This window comes from Alligator mississippiensis, chromosome 15 (assembly GCF_030867095.1).
Source record: "Alligator mississippiensis isolate rAllMis1 chromosome 15, rAllMis1, whole genome shotgun sequence".
Classification (NCBI taxonomy): domain Eukaryota; kingdom Metazoa; phylum Chordata; order Crocodylia; family Alligatoridae; genus Alligator; species Alligator mississippiensis.
Genome location: NC_081838.1, coordinates 15,723,153 through 15,740,936, shown reverse-complemented (window position 1 = coordinate 15,740,936; position 17,784 = coordinate 15,723,153). Strand labels below are relative to the sequence as shown.

The window sequence follows — 17,784 nt, the reverse complement described above, 5'->3', positions numbered from 1 at the left end:
CCCTTGCACGCATCGTGCAGGAAAGAAGCACACCTGCCGGGGAGTTTCATCCCATCACTTTATTAATACAAAGTCGCGGGGTCGGGAGGGTTTCCAGCTCTGTCTTGGTCTCGCTCAGGTGCTTTGTGGAATGTTTGCTGTGGGGCGAATGCAGGGCACTGGGAGAAGGGGTCACAGTTTCTTGGGGCCGCTGGAGCCCTTGGGGCCGCTGGAGCCCTTGGGGCCACCGGGACCCCCTGTACACAGGGCATCGTGGCAGGCCACTGCGATGCCCCCAATGAGGTTGAGGAACTCCTGGAAATCCAGTTGCCCATCGCAGTTCAAGTCTAGCTTCTTCATCATGCGGTCCAGGACGGCCGGGTCCTTCTGGTTCTGTGAAGGAGCAGGGGAGGGTGATCATTAGGGTCCCCGGTGGGGCCCATCACCCGGGCATCTGGGCACCTCTTCCAGGGCTTTGGGAACCCCAGGCCCCCATGGGAGCCAAGCCCAGCCCATGATGTCTCTTGCCTTACTGTCTGCTCTGGATTTGGGTGGCAGTGGATTTCAGAGGCCACTGCTCTGCCCCGCAAATGGGCTGTCATGGGGGAGCAGGAGCCAGGATCCTCTCCTGGGTGCAGGGCACCTCAGAGTCTCAAAGGGCTGGTGGTTCCCAAGCAGCCGCACCCTCCCCTCCAGCGCCTCTGCAGTGACTCAGTACCGGGATGCTTGCCTCCTGCTCCAGGCCTGGCCAGGCTGGCGTGGCCCTACTCACCTTGGTGAAGGAAGCCAGCTCGCTGTTCATGAAGGCCAGGAACTCCGTTTTGGAGAGCTTCGTTTCGTCTCTGTCGCTCCTCCCCGCGTAGCGCTGGAAGACGGCCAGCAGGGACTCGATGCAGCGCTCCGTCTCCGTGGGTGCAACCGGGACCTTCGACTGCAGGTACAAGGGGGCGCTTGTGAGTAGGGGGCAAGATGGGGCTCCCCATGCACGCAGCCCCCACCCTTGGCTTCACGATGTGCTTCCTTCCACCCTGCAGCCATGCAGGGGAGCAAGCTCCAGGGGCCTGATGGGTGGGGGGACCGAGAGACCCTGGAGAGCAGAGGCACGACCCTCGTGGCTAAAGCAGGAGGTGGGGACCAGACTCCTGGGTTCTTTCGCCTGCTTGTGCCTTAGGGCAGTGGTTATAACTGGGTGCTTGCAGCGAGGAAACGCCTTCCCCTTCCTATTGCAACCCTGTGGCTTCCGCGTCTTGTCTGTTTGGACACTGTTGTCACAACCACCACAGCAGATTTCTGCCTTTCAGACCCGTTACTAGGGCAGAAGCCACTGCAGTCTCACCCCTGCGGGGCAAGGGCGTCACGGCTGTGATTTGGAAGGGCTCCCATGCACCCCAGGGCCTGGAGCAGGAGGATCCCCTGTCTAGGCACTGCACGGGGCGTAGTTGGCCACCTTGGGAAATTGCTGTGCCCCCAGGGTGCGCGTGGGATGCAGTGGGGCCTCTCCAGTTGCAGCCCAGTCCCTGCCTCCCCTGTCTGCTAGTGGTTTCTGGCTGCAGCTCCTGCTTATGGGGGATGGGGGGGAACATGCATTTTTTCTGCTTTCATTTGCCACGTGATGTGTTGAGTCAGGAAGGAAGAATGTGACCGAAGCAGGATCCCATGAGGATGTGGGAAAAGGGAGGGTTCGATGGGTGGTGGGGCCCTGGCGGGCTCCAAGGGCGGAGGTGAGTGGCAGAGCCGTGCCCAAATCCTGCTTCCTTCCCAATGTGAATGGTATGCAGCCTCGAGGGGCCTCAAATCCAGTTGGCCCCCAGTGGGGAGTACGATATCAGGCTCCCCCTATCTGCCCCTGCTCCATGGGGAGAGGAAGGGGCCTGGGCTTGAGCTGCTGGCGTCTCCCAGCACCAGGCAGCTTCTCTCTGGCCTCCTTGGCTTGGAGCATGGGGACTTTCTGATGTGGAGTAAAGCCAGGACCAAGAGGGGAAGGGGCGAGCAACAAGGGGCAGGAAGCCAGGCTGAGGCCAGGAAAGACGGGAATTGTGCAAGGAGCGTGGGGACTGGCAGGAACCAGCCCTCCCAGCCCGACCGCCGGTCCTGTGGGCTCCGTTGCCGCAACCCGCAGACCATGAATTTTGCCATTTTTGGCCCAGCGAGACAGGAAGCGCGCCCCACCCAGCCCTTCCTGCCCCAGGCAGGGAGAAGTGAGGAGCCTGGCTGCCCTGGTAATAGGCACATTGCAGCTACCAGGGCATGCATGTAGCAGGGCATGGCACGGCACGGAGGAGACGAGGCGCAGAAACGGAGGGTCGGGGTTGGGAGGCCTGGATGGGCACGGCTGGAACTGGGGGGCACGGATGGGACGGGAGAAGGGGGAGACACCAAGGGGCAGGGAGCTTGCAAAGCCCCCATGTGCCCTGTGCCACCTTTTGCTGCCAGTCCACCCAGTCCTGGCACCTTTCCCCAGGCTGTGAGGGCCACTGCTGAGCGGGGAGCTCCAGCTCTGCGAGACTTTTCCCCCCCTCCATGCACAGCTGCCCCCTGCCCGCTCCCCTGCCCTCTCCTTGGGGCAAAGCCCCAAACTCACCATGTCTGCAGCTGGGGAACGGTGCACGGCAAGTGCCAGGGAACAGATCTGCTCGGAGGGCAGAGCCTCGCCTAGCCACCGCCCTGGCAGCTGCTCTGCTCTCACAGACCCCTCGCGTCTGGTTGTGCAATTGCCGCTTACTCAGATCTGAACTTGCTTTCCTGCGAAGCCGATCTCAGAGCCCAGGAATGCGCCGTGCGGGGGGTTTGGCTGCTTTCTCTCACTGCTCCCGCCTCTATTTTTTGCTGCTTCTCTTCTCCCTCCCCAGTTTTCTTTTCTTTCCTGTGCATTTTCCTTCCTCTGTCATTGCCTCCCCCACCTCTCTCCCCACAGGTGGCCTGCTTTGTGCCTCAGTTTCCCCATTTGCACATAATAATGCCCCGTAGCCATCCCCAGTTATATTCTAGGCAGAGGGGGCTAAGACCTGCAGGGCAGCAGCAACGGGGCTAGAGGCCAGTGTTCAGCTCTGGGAGCCCAGGCCTCAGCCCGTGTTCATGAAAGGACATGGGCTGTATAGGGTGCATGACCTGCAGATGAATGGCTGTTCCTAATGAAGGTGAGGCAGTTGTCACTCCTTTTTCTGTATTACACGGATATGTGTACATGGACACATGCACCTCCCAGTGCCTGTGGAAGAAATGTCGTGTATTGTGTGTGTACACACGTGCGCGCGCACACACACACACACACACACACCAGTTGTCATGGAAGAAGCACAGTGTAATATGTGTACACAGACACACTTGCTCAGTGCTTGCAGAAGAAGTGCAGTACAACGTGTATACACACACATCAGTGCTCATGGAAGAAGTGTAATGTAACGTGTACACCTCCCCCTGCCCCCTCCCCGTGCTTATGGCAGAAGTGCAATGTAATGTGTGTACACACACACACACCGGTGCTCATGGAAGAAGCACAGTGTAATGTTTTATAAAGCCTGGTCTGGGGTTTTACCAGCCGTTGATTGCGGGTGTTGGGGGAGAGCTCCCTGGATGATTCTTAACACCCCTTACCTGACTGCCAACACCGTGGGATCTGCAATCACTAACCCCAGGTACCACCAGCACAGTCTGGGCTGCAGATTTGCCCTTATGGGTGTCACTGCAACACTGAGAATATGCAGCTTAGACCAGGCCTCCGTGGCGCCAGGTGCTGCGCAGTGCAGTGGGAGACAGCCCCAGCCTGCACAGAGCTTACCAGGCTGGGCAAAATGCGGCCTGCGGGCCAGATGCGGCCTGCCAGGCCATTCTATCTGGCCTGTGGAGCCCCTAAAAATTTTAGAAAATTAATATTTATCTGCCCTAGCTGCCTGTCATGCAGCCCTCGATGGTTGCTAAAAATTAGTAAGTGGCCCTCCACCCAAAATAATTGCCCGCCCCTGGCTTAGACAAAGGGTGGGAGGGGAAACAGGCACGGAGAGTGGGAGTGATGTGCTTGAGGTCCCATGGCTGGGTTTGGAGTCAGCTCTCCTGAGTCCTTGGCAAATGCCCTATCCTCTCTGACCCTCTTCTAGCTCAGGTGTGAGACAGTGCTCCGTTTGTTTCCCAGGCAGGGGCTGTGGCTGGCCAGCGTGTCGCGGGCTTGGACTCTTCTTCCAGAGCTGCCTTCAGAGCTCTGCCTTCGCTCTGGTTTTGAAGCATTTACCTGCCCCACAGGGCCGCTTCTGCTCCTGCATGCTTTTGCCACTCCCTGTTCCTGGCACGGAGCCGCCCGCTTTCATCTTACTGCAGCTCCTTACCTTGCTTCTCTCCTCCCTTGTTTCACCCGGGGCAGAATCCCCCCCTGATTCTGGGCAGGCAGCCCAGACACACAGCTTGCCCTAGCCCCTGCGCCGCAGTGGGTTTCGACCTGAATGCAAACTTCCCTGAAGCAATGGGCTTCCTGCCTCTCTTGCTCAAGGGCCTTGCAAGAGGAGACCCTGCCCCGACCCTAGAAACAGCTTCAGGGACCCCCCAGGTCATGGCCGGGATGGTTATTCTCTGTCGGGGATGCTGAGGGGCTCCCATCAGGTTGCTACAGCTCTGCCCGTGCTCACGATTGAGCTGATTCTCCTGTCTGAGTGCAAAAGTGCTGATCTGAGCCCAGCGTTGGTGTGAAGCTGGATTCAAAGGAGGAGCAGAGAGAGGTGTCCCAGCTTGCAAAGGAGAATCAAGCCTTCTCCAAGCTGTCCTTTGGCTGGGGTGGTGTCTCCTGGCTTACAGGGCCAACCCCAAAGGAAAGCAGGTCCCCGGGCGCCTCTCACATGTGGGAGAGAGCTACTGCTCAAGTGCTAAACCCACTTCCCTACCATGCCCTTGGAGGCATGTTTCATTTGCACCCATGCAGCTCCCCGGTTGCATTCCTCGTTTCTTGGAGAGAAGGGCCAAGAGTCAGTCTAGTACAACATGCTGCTTTTAAGGGAAGGGCTGAAAAAGTGCATCCTCAGCCAGATTTCCCAGAGAGCTGAGGATCAGGACCTAATCCTGGCTCAGGACCAAAACCAGTGAGACTGGTGCGTGGCCATGAAAGAGGGAAGCGTTTTTCCCTTGTTGACTGGGGCATTGTCGCTGTGTGCATCGTGCAGTACCTCACCCTGCCCTGCTGCATCCCAGCCCTGACCTCGGGCCCAGTGTCGGACACCTGGGAGGAAGCCGGACTTGCCAGGGACGAACGGGTTAGCGAACAAGGAGCTCTTTGTGCCCGCTCTGGGAGCCACGCCACACCCTGTGCCGCCATCGTGCCAGCCCTATTGTTCTTCCTGTGATTTTTCCCTGATACAGGGGCAGGCTCTGGCTTGAATACCTAGATCAGATTTCAGGCAGAGCCAGGCAGGCGCCGCATCACCCTGGGCAATCATCATTTCCACTCCTGCTGCCTTGTTAATGAGGAGCTCCCTCTGCCGGCTAAAAGAGCCGTTTCTCCCTTTGGTTTACAGATCAGGGGAATAATTATAAGCAACCTATGAAGACTGAGGCCCCGCTGTGCTGGGTACTGTGGGAGAGTGAGTCCTTCCCCAGGGCTCACAGATGCAGGATGGGAGGGCACAGGGACCTGCACTGTCACTGCAGAAGTGGAAATAAAGGCCAGACCTCCCAGTCCGTTCCCCTGTTTGCTGGGCCTGACGTTGAATCAAGATAAGCTTCGTTGTTGTGAAGCTATTTCCAAGTGGGCATCGGCCTTCTGGGATATAAGATACCAGGTTGAAAGAAGCAGTCAGTCAACTCATTCATCAGCTATTTATTGGGAATTTTCATGCAATAGAGCAGCAGGAATAAGAGACGGTCCCCAGAGCATAATTTGTCTGCCTCAAGACATGGGGGAGATGGGAGCTAAGTCTGCTTAGCCACTGGGGATGCGGGGGGTAGAGCTAACAGCTATCAAATACTTCCTTCTTACCCTAAATGCCTCCAGACTTCAAGGCCCAGCAATTACTGACAGACACACCGAGATGGGAGGGTTTAGATAGAAATGATTCTTCTTTGAGCAGGGGGTTGGATGAGGTGTGACCTCCAGCCAGCTTGACTTTTCGATGAAGATTTTGTGTGGCTCAACTCAAGCAGCAGCCTAGCACAGAACCACACTCCTGAGCACCATATGAACACTGGCGGCCAAAAAAAGAAAGAAAAGATAGTGGTGTAGGAGGGTTCAGGATGGGTGGATGGATGCAGACGGACACAAGTGTAGATAGGCAGGAAGGTGGGTCAGTGTGACGTAGAGAGGTGGCAAGTCTTTAGTCTGGAATGCTTCTCTGTCCCGTGCGGATAGCCATCGAGCCCGCTCCATCCCGTTCGTTAGCTTGTGGATCCCAAGATCTGCGTGAAACCCCAGGAGATGCCGCCCATGGCCAAAGCATACTCTAGCCCCATGTCTTGGACATGTTAGACTTAGTAAGAAGCTCATGCAGGCTAGACAGAAGAAACCCTACAAAACCTAATAAGAAAAGTGCAGTAGCAAGGATCTGGGCATACTAAAGCAAAGGCAGATGAGCAGAACTGTCAACTGCCCCGAACAAAGTAGGCATGGCCTTGTTGGCCCTCCAAGCTCCTATGGTTGTTCCTGAGGTGCTGGCACAGGGCAAAGCTGCTGCTCGGCCTTCTGCGCCAGGAGATACACATAGAGTGGACTGCAAGGCAGGGAGGCCTTGGCTTCATCCAGACTAGGGTCCCCCAGCCTCTCCTGGGAGACTACGGGTTCAGGAGGGTGGTGACTCTGCTCCCCTTCTTGGGACTCTGCTGCTCGAGTGGGACTTTCCTCTTGCAGCTGTGCCAGAGGCTCTCTTGGCAGATGGTGGCTGCCTTCAGCCTGTTCAGGTGCAATCTCCTGCTGGCGCTGGCTTGCTGCATCTCCCTGGGGTGGCTGCTGGCGGCTTCCTCCCTCTGCCGGTGCTTCCAGTGCCCACGGTTGTTGCCGGCTTCCCTCGCCCTCTCGCAGCCCGCGCTCTGGCGTCTGGCTTGGTACTGTGGCTCCTGCTCTGCATCCAGGCTCATAGGCTCGGGGCTGGCTCCCCTCATCCCCTCTACCCTCAGGCCTGTTGCTCTGGTGGCGACTCCCGTCACGTGGTTCTCCTTCCCGTGGCTGAGTCTGGCTGCCTGGATCTCCAGTGGGTGGAGGTGTGGGTGCTGCACGGCTCCTGTTGTCATCCATTGAGTTGGGATTGTGTGGCTCACGCTGGCTTGCCTCCTCCTTCGATGGCTTAGCTTCACCTGCCTGAGGCCTGTTTCTCTCACCATCTTGGGGTTCAGCTTTTTGGGGCAGTTGGTTGTCCCTCTCACCCTCTTGGGGTGCAGCCTTCTGCGGTTGACGGCTGCTTTCGACCCCTTGTGACTCAGGGTACCGTGGCTGACGAGCCCGCTCAGGTCCTTGCGCTTCAGGTTCCCGGGGATTACGGGAGGTTGCCGTGTTGCCCTGGGCTTCGGATTCACGTTGTTGAAGGCGGGTGCCTGTGCCCCCTCGTGGCTCGGTTTCACGTGACTGGGGCTGCCTTCCTCCATCATCCCTTTGCTTGGCAGATACCAGATGACAGATCTCATCGTCCCTCTTCGGGTCAGGAGCGTAGGGCCGTTGGCCATTCTTCTCGGCCTCCCGGCGCTCAGGCTCAAGTGTTTGACGTTGGGTCCTCTCATTACCTTGATGTTCAGGCTCCAGGGGTTGTGGGAGGCTTCGGTCATGAGGTCTGACCTCAGGTTGTGGGTCATCACTGCTGTCACCCCGCTGTGGCACAGGCTGATCTGGAGGTAGGAGGCTTTGGTCATCCCTTGGTGGCAACACCTCATGGCGCTGATGGACGTTTCCTGCAACCCCCCTGGGTTCAGGCTCACGTGGCTGATGGCAATTCACCTCCTCCTGTTGTGGAGTAGGGTCCCGTGACTGACCGCTGTTCTGCACGGCCCTTTGTGGTTCGGGGTCACAGAGGGGAGTCGGACGGTGGCTTCCCTCATAGACTTGCTCTTTTGGCTCTCGAGGTTGACGTTGGCTCCCCTCGCCCTTTTGTGTTTCAGATTCATGCAGCTCTTGGCGGTTTCCCTTGTGCACTTGCTGTGCTGGCTCATGTGGCCGATAGTGGCTTCTCACGTCCCCTTGTTGTCCTGGGTTCTGTGACTGATGGCAATTCCCTTCATAATGCTGTATCTCGGGCTCCTGCAGCTGACGGCGACTTCCATCATGTGCCTGTGGTCTAGTCTCGAGGGGCACATAACGGGACTGTGCATCCCCTTGTTGTACCTGCTCAGGTAGATGAGAGCGACTCCCCTCTTTTACTCGTTGCTCAGGCTCACGTGGCTGGCCACGACTCTGCAAGTTCCTTTGTTGCTCTGGGCCACGTGGCTGATAGCAACTCCCCTCATTTGCTTCTGGTTCTAGCTCACGTGGCTGATAACGTCTCCTTCCATTCCCTAGTTGTACAGGGGCACGTGGCTGACAGAGACTTTTCTCATCCAATTGCAATTCAGAGTCACGTGGCTCACGCGTCTGGCCATCCCTCTGTGGTTCAGGGTCACGTGCCTGAACACGGCTTCTCTCATAGGTTTGTGTTTCAGGATCAAGTGGCAGAGAGCGGTCCCGTGACTCTCCTTGTTCTCTGTCACGTAGCGGATGGCCGCTTCCTTCATATACTTGCAGTTCAGGTTGGCGGGGCCGAGGCTGACTCCTCTCATCCACTCGTGGATCAGGCTCGCGGGGCTGAGAGTGGCTCCAAACATCCCTTTGTTCACGCGGCTGACGACGGCTTCCCTCATGCAATTCTGGTTCACGTTCATGGAAGGGCCGGCGGCTTCTTGCATCCCCTTGTGGTCCTGGCTCACGGGGTTGATAGCGACTCCTCACATCTCTTAGTTGTTCTGGCTCATGGTGCTGATATCGGCTTCCATCATCCACTCGCTGCTCAAGCTGATGAGGCTGATGCTGATGCCCATCATAAAGGCAATAAAGGCTCCTCGTTTCCCTTTGCTCTGGCTCTAGAGGGAGATGGCTCCCCTCATCCGCTTGCTTAACCTCATGTCTTCCCTCGTACAGTTGAGGTTCACATTCAAGCAGCTGACAGTGTCTTCCTTTAAATGCTTGTGGTTTAGTCTCACGTGGCTGATAGCAGCGCCTCACCTCCCCTTGCTGGTTTGGTTCACAGACCTGACGGTGACTTTCTTCATACACTTGTTCAGGTTCTCTTGACAGATAACGATCTTTTGCACCCCTCTGTTCTGGGTCCCGTGGCTGGTGGTGACTCTTAGGCACTTGTTCACGCTCACGTGTCTGAGAGTGGCTCCTCACCTCACCTTGTTCCACTTCACTGAGCTGATGGCGGCTTCTCTTGTACACTTGTTGTTCTGGCTCTTGGCGATGACGTTGTCTCTGCTCATCCACTCGTGGTTCAGGCTCACATAGGAGATCCCGGCTTTGTTCATAAACTTGCAGTTCAATTCTGTGGGCCTGGTGTCGGCTCTCCTCATTGACTTGTCTTTCAGGCACACGTGGCTCATAGTGGCGCCTTTCCTCCCCCAGCTGGTCTGGCTCAGGTGGCTGCCTCCGGCTTCTCTCATACAGTTGTGGCTCTTGTTCAAATAATGGACGGTGAGCTCCCTCAAATGCTCGTGTGTCAGGTGCACGTGGTTGATAGTGGCTCCTCACCTCCCCTTGGCGGTCTGCATCCTGGACCTGACGGCGTCTTCCTTCATGCATATATTCAGGCTCACGTGGCAGATAGTGGGTCCTCACCTCCGCTGGCCATTCTGCTTCACTGGGCTGATGATGGCTTCCCTCATGCTCTTGTTCTGGCTCTCGGGATTGACGAAGTCTCCTGCCGTTCACTTGTTGTTCACGTTCGTATGGTTGATAGGGTCTTCTCACATCCCCTAGGTGTTCTGGCTTGCAGAGTTGACGGCATCTTTCCTCATCCACTTGAGGCTCACGTTCACTCAATTCATGGTGGCTTCTCTTGTCTGTTTGTGCTCCACGCTCACGTGGCCGAAAGCGGTTCCTCACCCCTTCTTGTGCTAGCTCACGCAGTTGAATACGACTTCCCTCATACCTTTCTGGTTCACGTTCAAGGAATGGATGGCGACTTCGCTCATAGGCTTGTGTTTTAGCCTCATGTGGCTGATGGCGCCTTCCCTCATATTGTTCTTCTGACACTCGTAGCTGATGTTGCCTTCCCTGATCTACTCGTGGTTCAGAGACATGTGGCTGGTAACAGCTCCTCACCTCTCTTTGTTGGTCTGGCTCATAGACCTGATGGCGGCTTTCCTCATACACTTGTTCAGACTCTCTTGACTGATAACAGTCCTTCACCTCCCTTTGTTCTGGGACTCGTGGCTCACAGTAGCTCTCCCTAGACACTTGTTCAGGCTCATGTGGCTGAGAGCGGCTCCTCACCTCCTCTTGCTGTTCTGGTTCACGTGGCTGATGGCGTCCACTATCATACACTGGTTGTTCTGGCTCTTGCGGCTGGGAACGGCTCCTTGCTTCCTCTCGCTGTTCTGGTTCAGGTGACTGACGGCGGCTTTCCTCATAAAGTCGAGGTTCACATTCAAGTACTGGACGTTGGCTTCTCTCATAGATTTGTATGTCATTGTTACGTGGCTGAGACCGGCTTCTCACCTCCTCTCGCTGTTCTGGTTCACGTGGCTGACGGTGGCTTTCCTCATAAAGTCGAGGTTCATGTTCAAGTACTGGACGTTGGCTTCTCTCATAGGTTTGTGTGTCATTGTCACGTGGTTGAGAGCAGCTCCTCACCTCCTCTCGCTGTTCTGGTTCACGTGGCTGACGGCGGCTTTCCTCATAAGGTCGAGGTTCACGTTCAAGTACTGGACGTTGGCTTCTCTCATAGGTTTGTGTGTCATTGTCACGTGGCTGAGAGCGGCTCCTCACCTCCTCTCGCTGTTCTGGTTCACGTGGCTGATGGCGGCTTTCCTCATAAAGTCGAGGTTCATGTTCAAATTCTGGACATCGGCTTCTCTCATGGCTTTGTGCTTCAGCGTTACGTGGCTGAGAGCGGCTCCTCACCTCTTCTCGCTGTTCTGGTTCACGTGGCTGACGATGTCTTCCCTCATACACTTGTTGTTCTGGCTCTAGGGACTGACGTTGTCTTCCCTCATGCCCTCGTGGCTCAGGCTCTTGTGGCTGAAAGCGGCTCCTCAGTTCTTCTCGATGGTCTGTTTTGAGATGCTGACCGTGGCTTCTCTCAAAAAGTTGGGATTCACGTTCAAGTATTGGACGTCGGTTTCTCTCATAGGTTTGTGTGTAAGTGTCATGTGGCTGAGAGCGGCTCCTCAAGTTCTCTCGCTGTTCTGGTTCACGTGGCTGACGGTGGCTTTCCTCGTAAAGTCGAGGTTCACGTTCAAGTACTGGACGTTGGCTTCTCTCATAGGTTTGTGTGTCACTGTCACGTGGCTGAGACTGGCTCCTCACCTCTGCTCGCTGTTCTGGTCCATATGGCTGACCATGTCTTCTCTCATTCCCTTGTGGTTCAGGCTCTTGGGGTTGAGAGCGGCTCTTCACCTTCTCTCGCTGTTCTGGTTCACGTGGTTGACGACGGGGGCTTTCCTCATAAAATTGAGATTCACGTTCAAGTGCTGGACGTTGGCTTCTCACATAGCTTTGCGTGTAAGTGTCAGATGGGTGAAAGCGGCTCCTTATGTCCTTTTGCTGTTCTGGCTCTAGGGGCTGACGACGTTTTCCCTCATACACTTGTTGTTCTGGCTCTAGGGCCTGACGTTGTCTTCCTTCATCCCCTCGTGGTCCAGGTTCTTGTGGCTGAAAGTGGCTCCTCACCTCCTCTTGCTGCTCTGGTTCCCGTGGCTGACGGCGGCTTCTCTCATAAAGCTGGGATTCACGTTCAAGCACTGGATGTTGGCTTCTCTCGTAGTTTTGTGTGTCAGTCTCATGCCACTGAGTGCAGCTCCTCACCTCTTCTCGTTTTGGGTCACGTGGCTGATGGCCTCGTCTCCCATACACTTGTTGTTCTGGCTCTTGGGGCTGAAAACGGCTCCTCACCTCCTCTCGCTGTTCTGGTTCACGTGGCTGACGGCTTCTTTCCTCATGAAGCTGAGGTTCACGTTCAAGTGCTGGATGTTGTTTTCTCTCAGAGTTTTGCGTGTCAGCGTTATGTGGCTGAGAGCGACTCTTCACCTCTTCTTGTTGTTCTGGTCCACGTGGCTGATGTCGTCTTCCCTCATACACTTGTTGTTCTGACTCTTGGGGCTGAAAACGGCTTCTCACCTCACCTTGTTGTTCTGGTTCACGTGGCTGACGGTGGCTTTCCTCATAAAGTTGAGGTTCACATTCAAGTCCTGGATGTTGGCTTCTCTCATAGGTTTGCGTGTCAGTGTCACTTGGCTGAGAGTGACTTTTCACCTCCTCTCGCTGTTTTGGGTCATGTGGCAAATGACGTCTTCTCTCACCCCCTCGTGGTTTGGGTTCTCGTGGCTGAGAGCGGCTTCTCACCTCCTCTTGCTGTTCTGGTTCACAAGGCTGATGGTCTCTTCCATCATACACTTGTTGTTCTGCCTCTCGGGACTGAGAACAGCTCCCTGCTTCCTCTTGCTGTTCTGTTACACGTGGCTGACGGTGGCTTTCCTCGTAAAGTTGAGGTTCACGTTCAAGTACTGGATGTTGGCTTCTCTCATGGGTTTGTTTGTCATTGCCACGTGGCTGAGAGCGGCCCCTCACCTCCTCTTGCTGTTCCAGTTCATGTAGCTGACGATGTCTACCCTCATCCCCTCGTGGTTCAGGCTCTTGGGGCTGAGAGCGGCTCCTCACCTTCTCTCGCTGTTCTGGTTCACGTGGTTGTCGGCGGCTTTCCTCATAAAGTTCAGGTTCACGTTCAAGTGCTGGACGTCGGCTTTTCTCAAAGCTTTGAGTGTCAGTGTCACGTGGCTGAAAGCGGCTCCTCACCTCCTCTTGCTGTTCTGGTTCACGTGGCTGACGATGTCCTCCCTCATACACTGGCTGTTCTGGCTCTTGGGGCGGGGAACGTCTCCTTGCTTTCTCTCGTTGTTCTGGTTCACGTGGCTGACGGCGGCTTTCCTCATAAAGTTGAGATTCATGTTCAAGTACTGGACGTTGGCTTCTCTCATGGGTTTGTTTGTCATTGCCACGTGGCTGAGAGTGGCTCCTCACCTCCTCTCCCTGTTCCAGTTCATGTAGCTGATGATGTCTTCCCTCATCCCCTCGTGGTTCAGGCTCTTGGGGCTGAGAGCGGCTCCTCACCTTCTCTCGCTGTTCTGGTTCACGTGGTTGTCGGTGGCTTTCCTCATAAAGTTCAGGTTCACGTTCAAGTGCTGGATGTCGGCTTTTCTCAAAGCTTTGAGTGTCAGTGTCACATGGCTGAAAGCGGCTCTTCACCTCCTCTTGCTGTTCTGGTTCACGTGGCTGACGACGTCCTCTCTCATACACTGGTTGTTCTGGCTCTTGGGGCGGGGAACGTCTCCTTGCTTCCTCTCGCTGTTCTGGTTCATGTGGCTGACGGCGGCTTTCCTCATAAAGTCGAGGTTCATGTTCAAGTACTGGACGTTGGCTTCTCTCATGGGTTTGTGTGTCATTGTCACGTGGCTGAGAGCGGCCCCTCACCTCCTCTCGCTGTTCTGGTTCAAGTGGCTGACGACGTCTTCCTGCATACACTTGTTCTGGCTCTTGGGTCTGTGAGTGGCTCCTCACTGCCTCTTGCTGTTCTTGTTCACGTGGCTGACGGTGGCTTTCTTCATAAAGTTGAGGTTCACGTTCAAGTATTGGACGTTGGCCTCTCTCATAGCTTTCTGCATCAATGTCACGTGGCTGAGACCGGCTCTTCACCTTCTCTCGCTCTTCTGGCTCATGTGGCCGACGGCCTTTTCCCTCATACACTAGTTGTTCTGGCTCTTGGGGCTGGGAACGGCTCCTTGCTTCCTCTCGTTGTTCTTGTTCACGTGGCTGATGGTGTCTTTCCTCATAAAGTTGGGGTTCAGGTTCAAGCACTGGATGTCGGCTTCTCTCATAGATCTGTATATTAGTGTCACGTGGCTGAGAGCGGCCCCTCACTTCCTCTCGCTGTTCTGGTTCACGTGGCTTGTGGTGTCTTTCCTCATAAAGTTGGGGTTCAGGTTCAAGCACAGGGCGTCGGCTTCTCTCATAGGTTTGTGTATCAGTGTCACGTGGCTTAGAGCGGCCCCTCACCTCCTCTCGCTCTTTTGGCTCTAGGGGCTGACGTTGTCTTCCCTCATCCCATCGTGGTTCAGGCTCTCGTGACTGAAAGCGGCTCCTCACCTCCTCTTGCTTCTTTGGTTCACGTGGCTGACGATGGCTTTCCTTGTCAAGCTGGGATTCACGTTCAAGTACTGGACGTCGGTTTCTCTCATAGGCTTGTGTGTTGGTATCACGTGGCTGCGAGCGGCTCCTCACCTTCTCTCGGCATTCTTGTTCATGTGGCTGACGGTGGCTTTCCTCATAAAGCGGAGGCTCGTGTTCAAGTACTTGACGTTGGCTTCTCTCATGGCTTTGCGTGATGTCACGTGGCTGAGACCGACTCCTCACCTCCTCTCGCTGTTCTGGGTCATGTGATTGATGACGTCTTCCCTCATACACTTGTTGTTCTGGCTCTAGAGATTGTTGTCGTCTCCCCTCATCCCTCCGTGGTTCAGGCTTTCGTTCTGGGTCCTCAGGATGTCTTCTTCTGCCAACTCTTGGTTCAGGCTCACGTAACTGATGGCTCCTCCCTCTATCTGCTTTTGCTTCAAGCTCATTCAACTCTTTACTTCTTCTTCCCTGCTCCTGCCTTTCCTGGAGCCCTGGTTTTGGTGCCAAGTAGCTGTAACAGGCCTGAGCCACTCTAAATGACAGAATCAGGAACTCGGGGAAGTCTATTGATCCGTCACCATCCTGATCAAGGAGCCGCAGCACCGTGTCTATCATCAGTGGGTCATATGGGTTCTGTAGGGAAACCAAATCAGGAGGAAAGGGCATTCATTTTGCTGGTCCATCCCAGTTGTCTTTGCAGTGGTACTTCAGTTTTAAGCCTCTCTTCATCTCCCTCTCCCTAGCCTTGCCCCCAGTGCTCAGCAGGTACCTCTCACTACTACTCTGTGCTCCTTTGTGGTAGTCACTCGCTTGCTGCCATGTTACTGCCCAGTCATTCCTTTCCCTTGCGTTTATGTTGTTAATGGAACAAGTGTCTGGACATTCAAATTGGTTGCAGGGGCAAACAAATGCAGGGATGCATGGTTTTTTTTTCCAGGTGTCCCTTTTATCTAGAAGAGGAGGGTTGTTCCCTTTTGAATATCTGATACAGATACTATAACTCTAGCAGGCACTGCTGAGCTCCCCACACCCAAGAGCCTCTTTGCTACCTCCAGGTAAGATCATTCCTGTGCTGTAAGTTGCAATGTATATTAGTGAAGCTGGGGATGTTTTCAATTAAAATTGCTGGCTTTGCACCCATATGGGCTATGTTCTGCCTGTATCAGGCCTTTAAGGGTGTTTGGGGACTAACACTCACCACAAGGACATCGGCAAACTCCTTCTGGATAAACAGTCTCATCTGCCTCCGGGACAGGCTGGAGCCCTCCCTGTCCTCCGTCGCATATTGGTAAAAGACGTTGATGATGGTGCCGATGCTGTCCAGAAGGTGAGGCATTGTCCTGCAGATTCAAGCTAGCTTGAAAGGAAAGAGAAGATACAAGTACAGGGTACATGTCCCCCGTCTAAGCATGGGACGGGTTCCTATTGGCTTCAGTGGGCTTTGTACCAGGTAAGAGGCAGTACTCTCCTGCTGAGTCCTGTAGGAGAGGACCAGCTCCCTTCTCTGGCTCCTAGCATGGGCATGCACAGCAAGTCAGGAGCACAGGTGATGATTAAACCCTAGAGAGCCGGCTTTCAGCTCTCTGCTCCTTGCTCTAGCTACCAGAGGGAGTTCCTCCTTGCAAAGCCTAGTTTTGTAGTAAGCTCATGCATATTATACCTGCAGGGGAGTTTACACACCAGTCAGAGATGTGGCTGCAACTTGATGTAGATACGCAGGGGGTCGGACTCGATGATCTTTTGAGGATCCCGTCCGACCCTAACATCTATGAATCTATGAATCTATACATCCAAGCTAACACTAAACTATCTAACTTCAGTAGCAGCCATTTATAAGACACCCTAGAGCTCAGCTTTGCTGCCTGCCTACGTATTCATCCATCTTCTTGGATGGGTTTAGATCCTGCGATCAAACCCCATGTTCTCCAGAGATGCTGGTAGCAGGACCCATGCTACCCTGTTGAAAGTGATTTCAGGTTTCTCTATATGAACTACACTCACTTCCAGGTATACGGTCCCTTAATGTATTATTTGGACAGGAAACTTGAAGTGGGAACTGCAGAGGGAGGTCTGAAGGGGCGAGCAGGAAAAGGCTATGGATGTAGGTCCCAAGGCAACAACAGTTTTACTAACGTCACAAGGGTCTAACCCAAGACTTTTGAAGTCAACAGGAAAAGTCCCACTGGTGTCTGCTGGTTTTAAATTAGGCCCAGGACAACACAGCTCTTAGAAAGAAAAAGTAAGCCCTCAGTTCTGACGTTTGATAGAAAGAGGCTGACCAGCCATGACAGAGCCCCCCGTCAGAGAACTGCAGTGCCAGGGTAGAGGCACGGCAGAAACACATGAACATAGGGCAAGAAAGCTAGCACTTTCTAAGAAGACCTGACACACAGCAACTCAGGGCAAACTCATTTCTGCATGGCCTCAGCTCAAGATGCAAAGTAGTCTGGTTTCTTGCACCCAACCTGGCATGGGTAGCTTGACAAGGCACAGAGTTGTCTCCCATTGATAATTTACTGAGCCACTGCAACACCACTAACCACAGTGACAACAACATTTTGTGTTTATGCAGCCCCATTGCAGGGACTCTCAAACCATTTAATGAAAATGGCTCACTAGCCCCATTTTAGAGATGGGGAAAGTGAGTCAGAGAGAAGAGAAGTGACCTTGACAAATTCCAGGATGAGCTAGTGGCAGAGAACAGCTTAGACTAAAATCTAAGCAACTGCCATCATCATTGGTCCATACACTTCCTTTTATTTGGACCCATCAATGAGCCACATTAGAGATCATCCTCAAATCGAGGGATTGCTGCTGATGATTTTGATCTCCTAGAAATGTGTTAGCCATACCTACACCCACATGCATACATTGCACATCAAATCCTGCTCTCTGTTCCCTCTGTGATAACTTCATTGTTTGAACCAGAGAGAGGCACAGAAAACTGTATCCCCCCCAGATAAAGGTCACTATCTGCTTTCTAAGCGCTGCTATTAGTTTGCATCTAGCAGGATGAATCAAACAAAACAGCATTTTCCTAGAGACGAACCTTTAAGGCCTTCAGAAAAGCTCCCTGCAGTTTATCTTGCAAGATCCTCACTATCACCCAGGCGTCAGGATTAACTATTTCCTAATAAAAATTCCCCGCTGTGCAAATGAGAAGGCTCTTTTAAGAGCTGACTTACCCGACTCACCAGTGGGAACCAGTGCGATTCAATGAAGCCGCTGGAAGAAGCCAGAGACCTGGGCTCTTTTATAGGGTCCCTAATTGCATTATGGCAGGGAGACACCCCTTCTGGACGGTGTCCTGATTCATCTGTCGCCAAGCCCAGCTGCACCTTCAGGTCCTCAAACGGGTTATTTCACTTATCAACCCCTCACCTATCATTTGAACCCAGAAATAGCAGCCAGCGTGTAACAATCCTAGCACTCGTTGGTCCCACCTCATCTGAATTGCAAGGTCATTTTCCAGGAGGGCTGTATTT

At 54.3% G+C, this 17,784-nt stretch overlaps 2 protein-coding genes across 3 annotated transcripts; both read right to left on the bottom strand.

The window, feature by feature from the left end:
• Positions 1-41: 41 nt before the first annotated feature.
• Positions 42-2,720, bottom strand: S100A11 (S100 calcium binding protein A11). Its single transcript, XM_006267475.4, has 3 exons — positions 2,561-2,720; positions 752-910; positions 42-372 (listed from the first exon to the last, which is right to left on the bottom strand). Exons 1-3 carry the CDS (start codon positions 2,561-2,563, stop codon positions 172-174), a joined length of 363 nt encoding a protein of 120 aa, XP_006267537.1. The 5' UTR covers positions 2,564-2,720; the 3' UTR covers positions 42-171.
• Positions 2,721-5,761: 3,041 nt separating this feature from the next.
• On the bottom strand, positions 5,762-17,502 carry TCHH (trichohyalin). Of its 2 annotated transcripts, none has more exons than XM_059718052.1 (3): positions 17,485-17,502; positions 15,498-15,656; positions 5,762-14,932 (listed from the first exon to the last, which is right to left on the bottom strand). In XM_059718052.1, the coding sequence occupies exons 2-3, from the start codon at positions 15,633-15,635 to the stop codon at positions 6,584-6,586; spliced, it is 8,487 nt and encodes a 2,828-aa protein (XP_059574035.1). In that variant the 5' UTR covers positions 15,636-15,656; positions 17,485-17,502; the 3' UTR covers positions 5,762-6,583. The 2 variants fall into 2 exon arrangements, with proteins under 2 accessions (XP_059574035.1, XP_059574036.1); XM_059718053.1 differs by having other exon boundaries at positions 15,498-15,652.
• Positions 17,503-17,784: the final 282 nt, after the last annotated feature.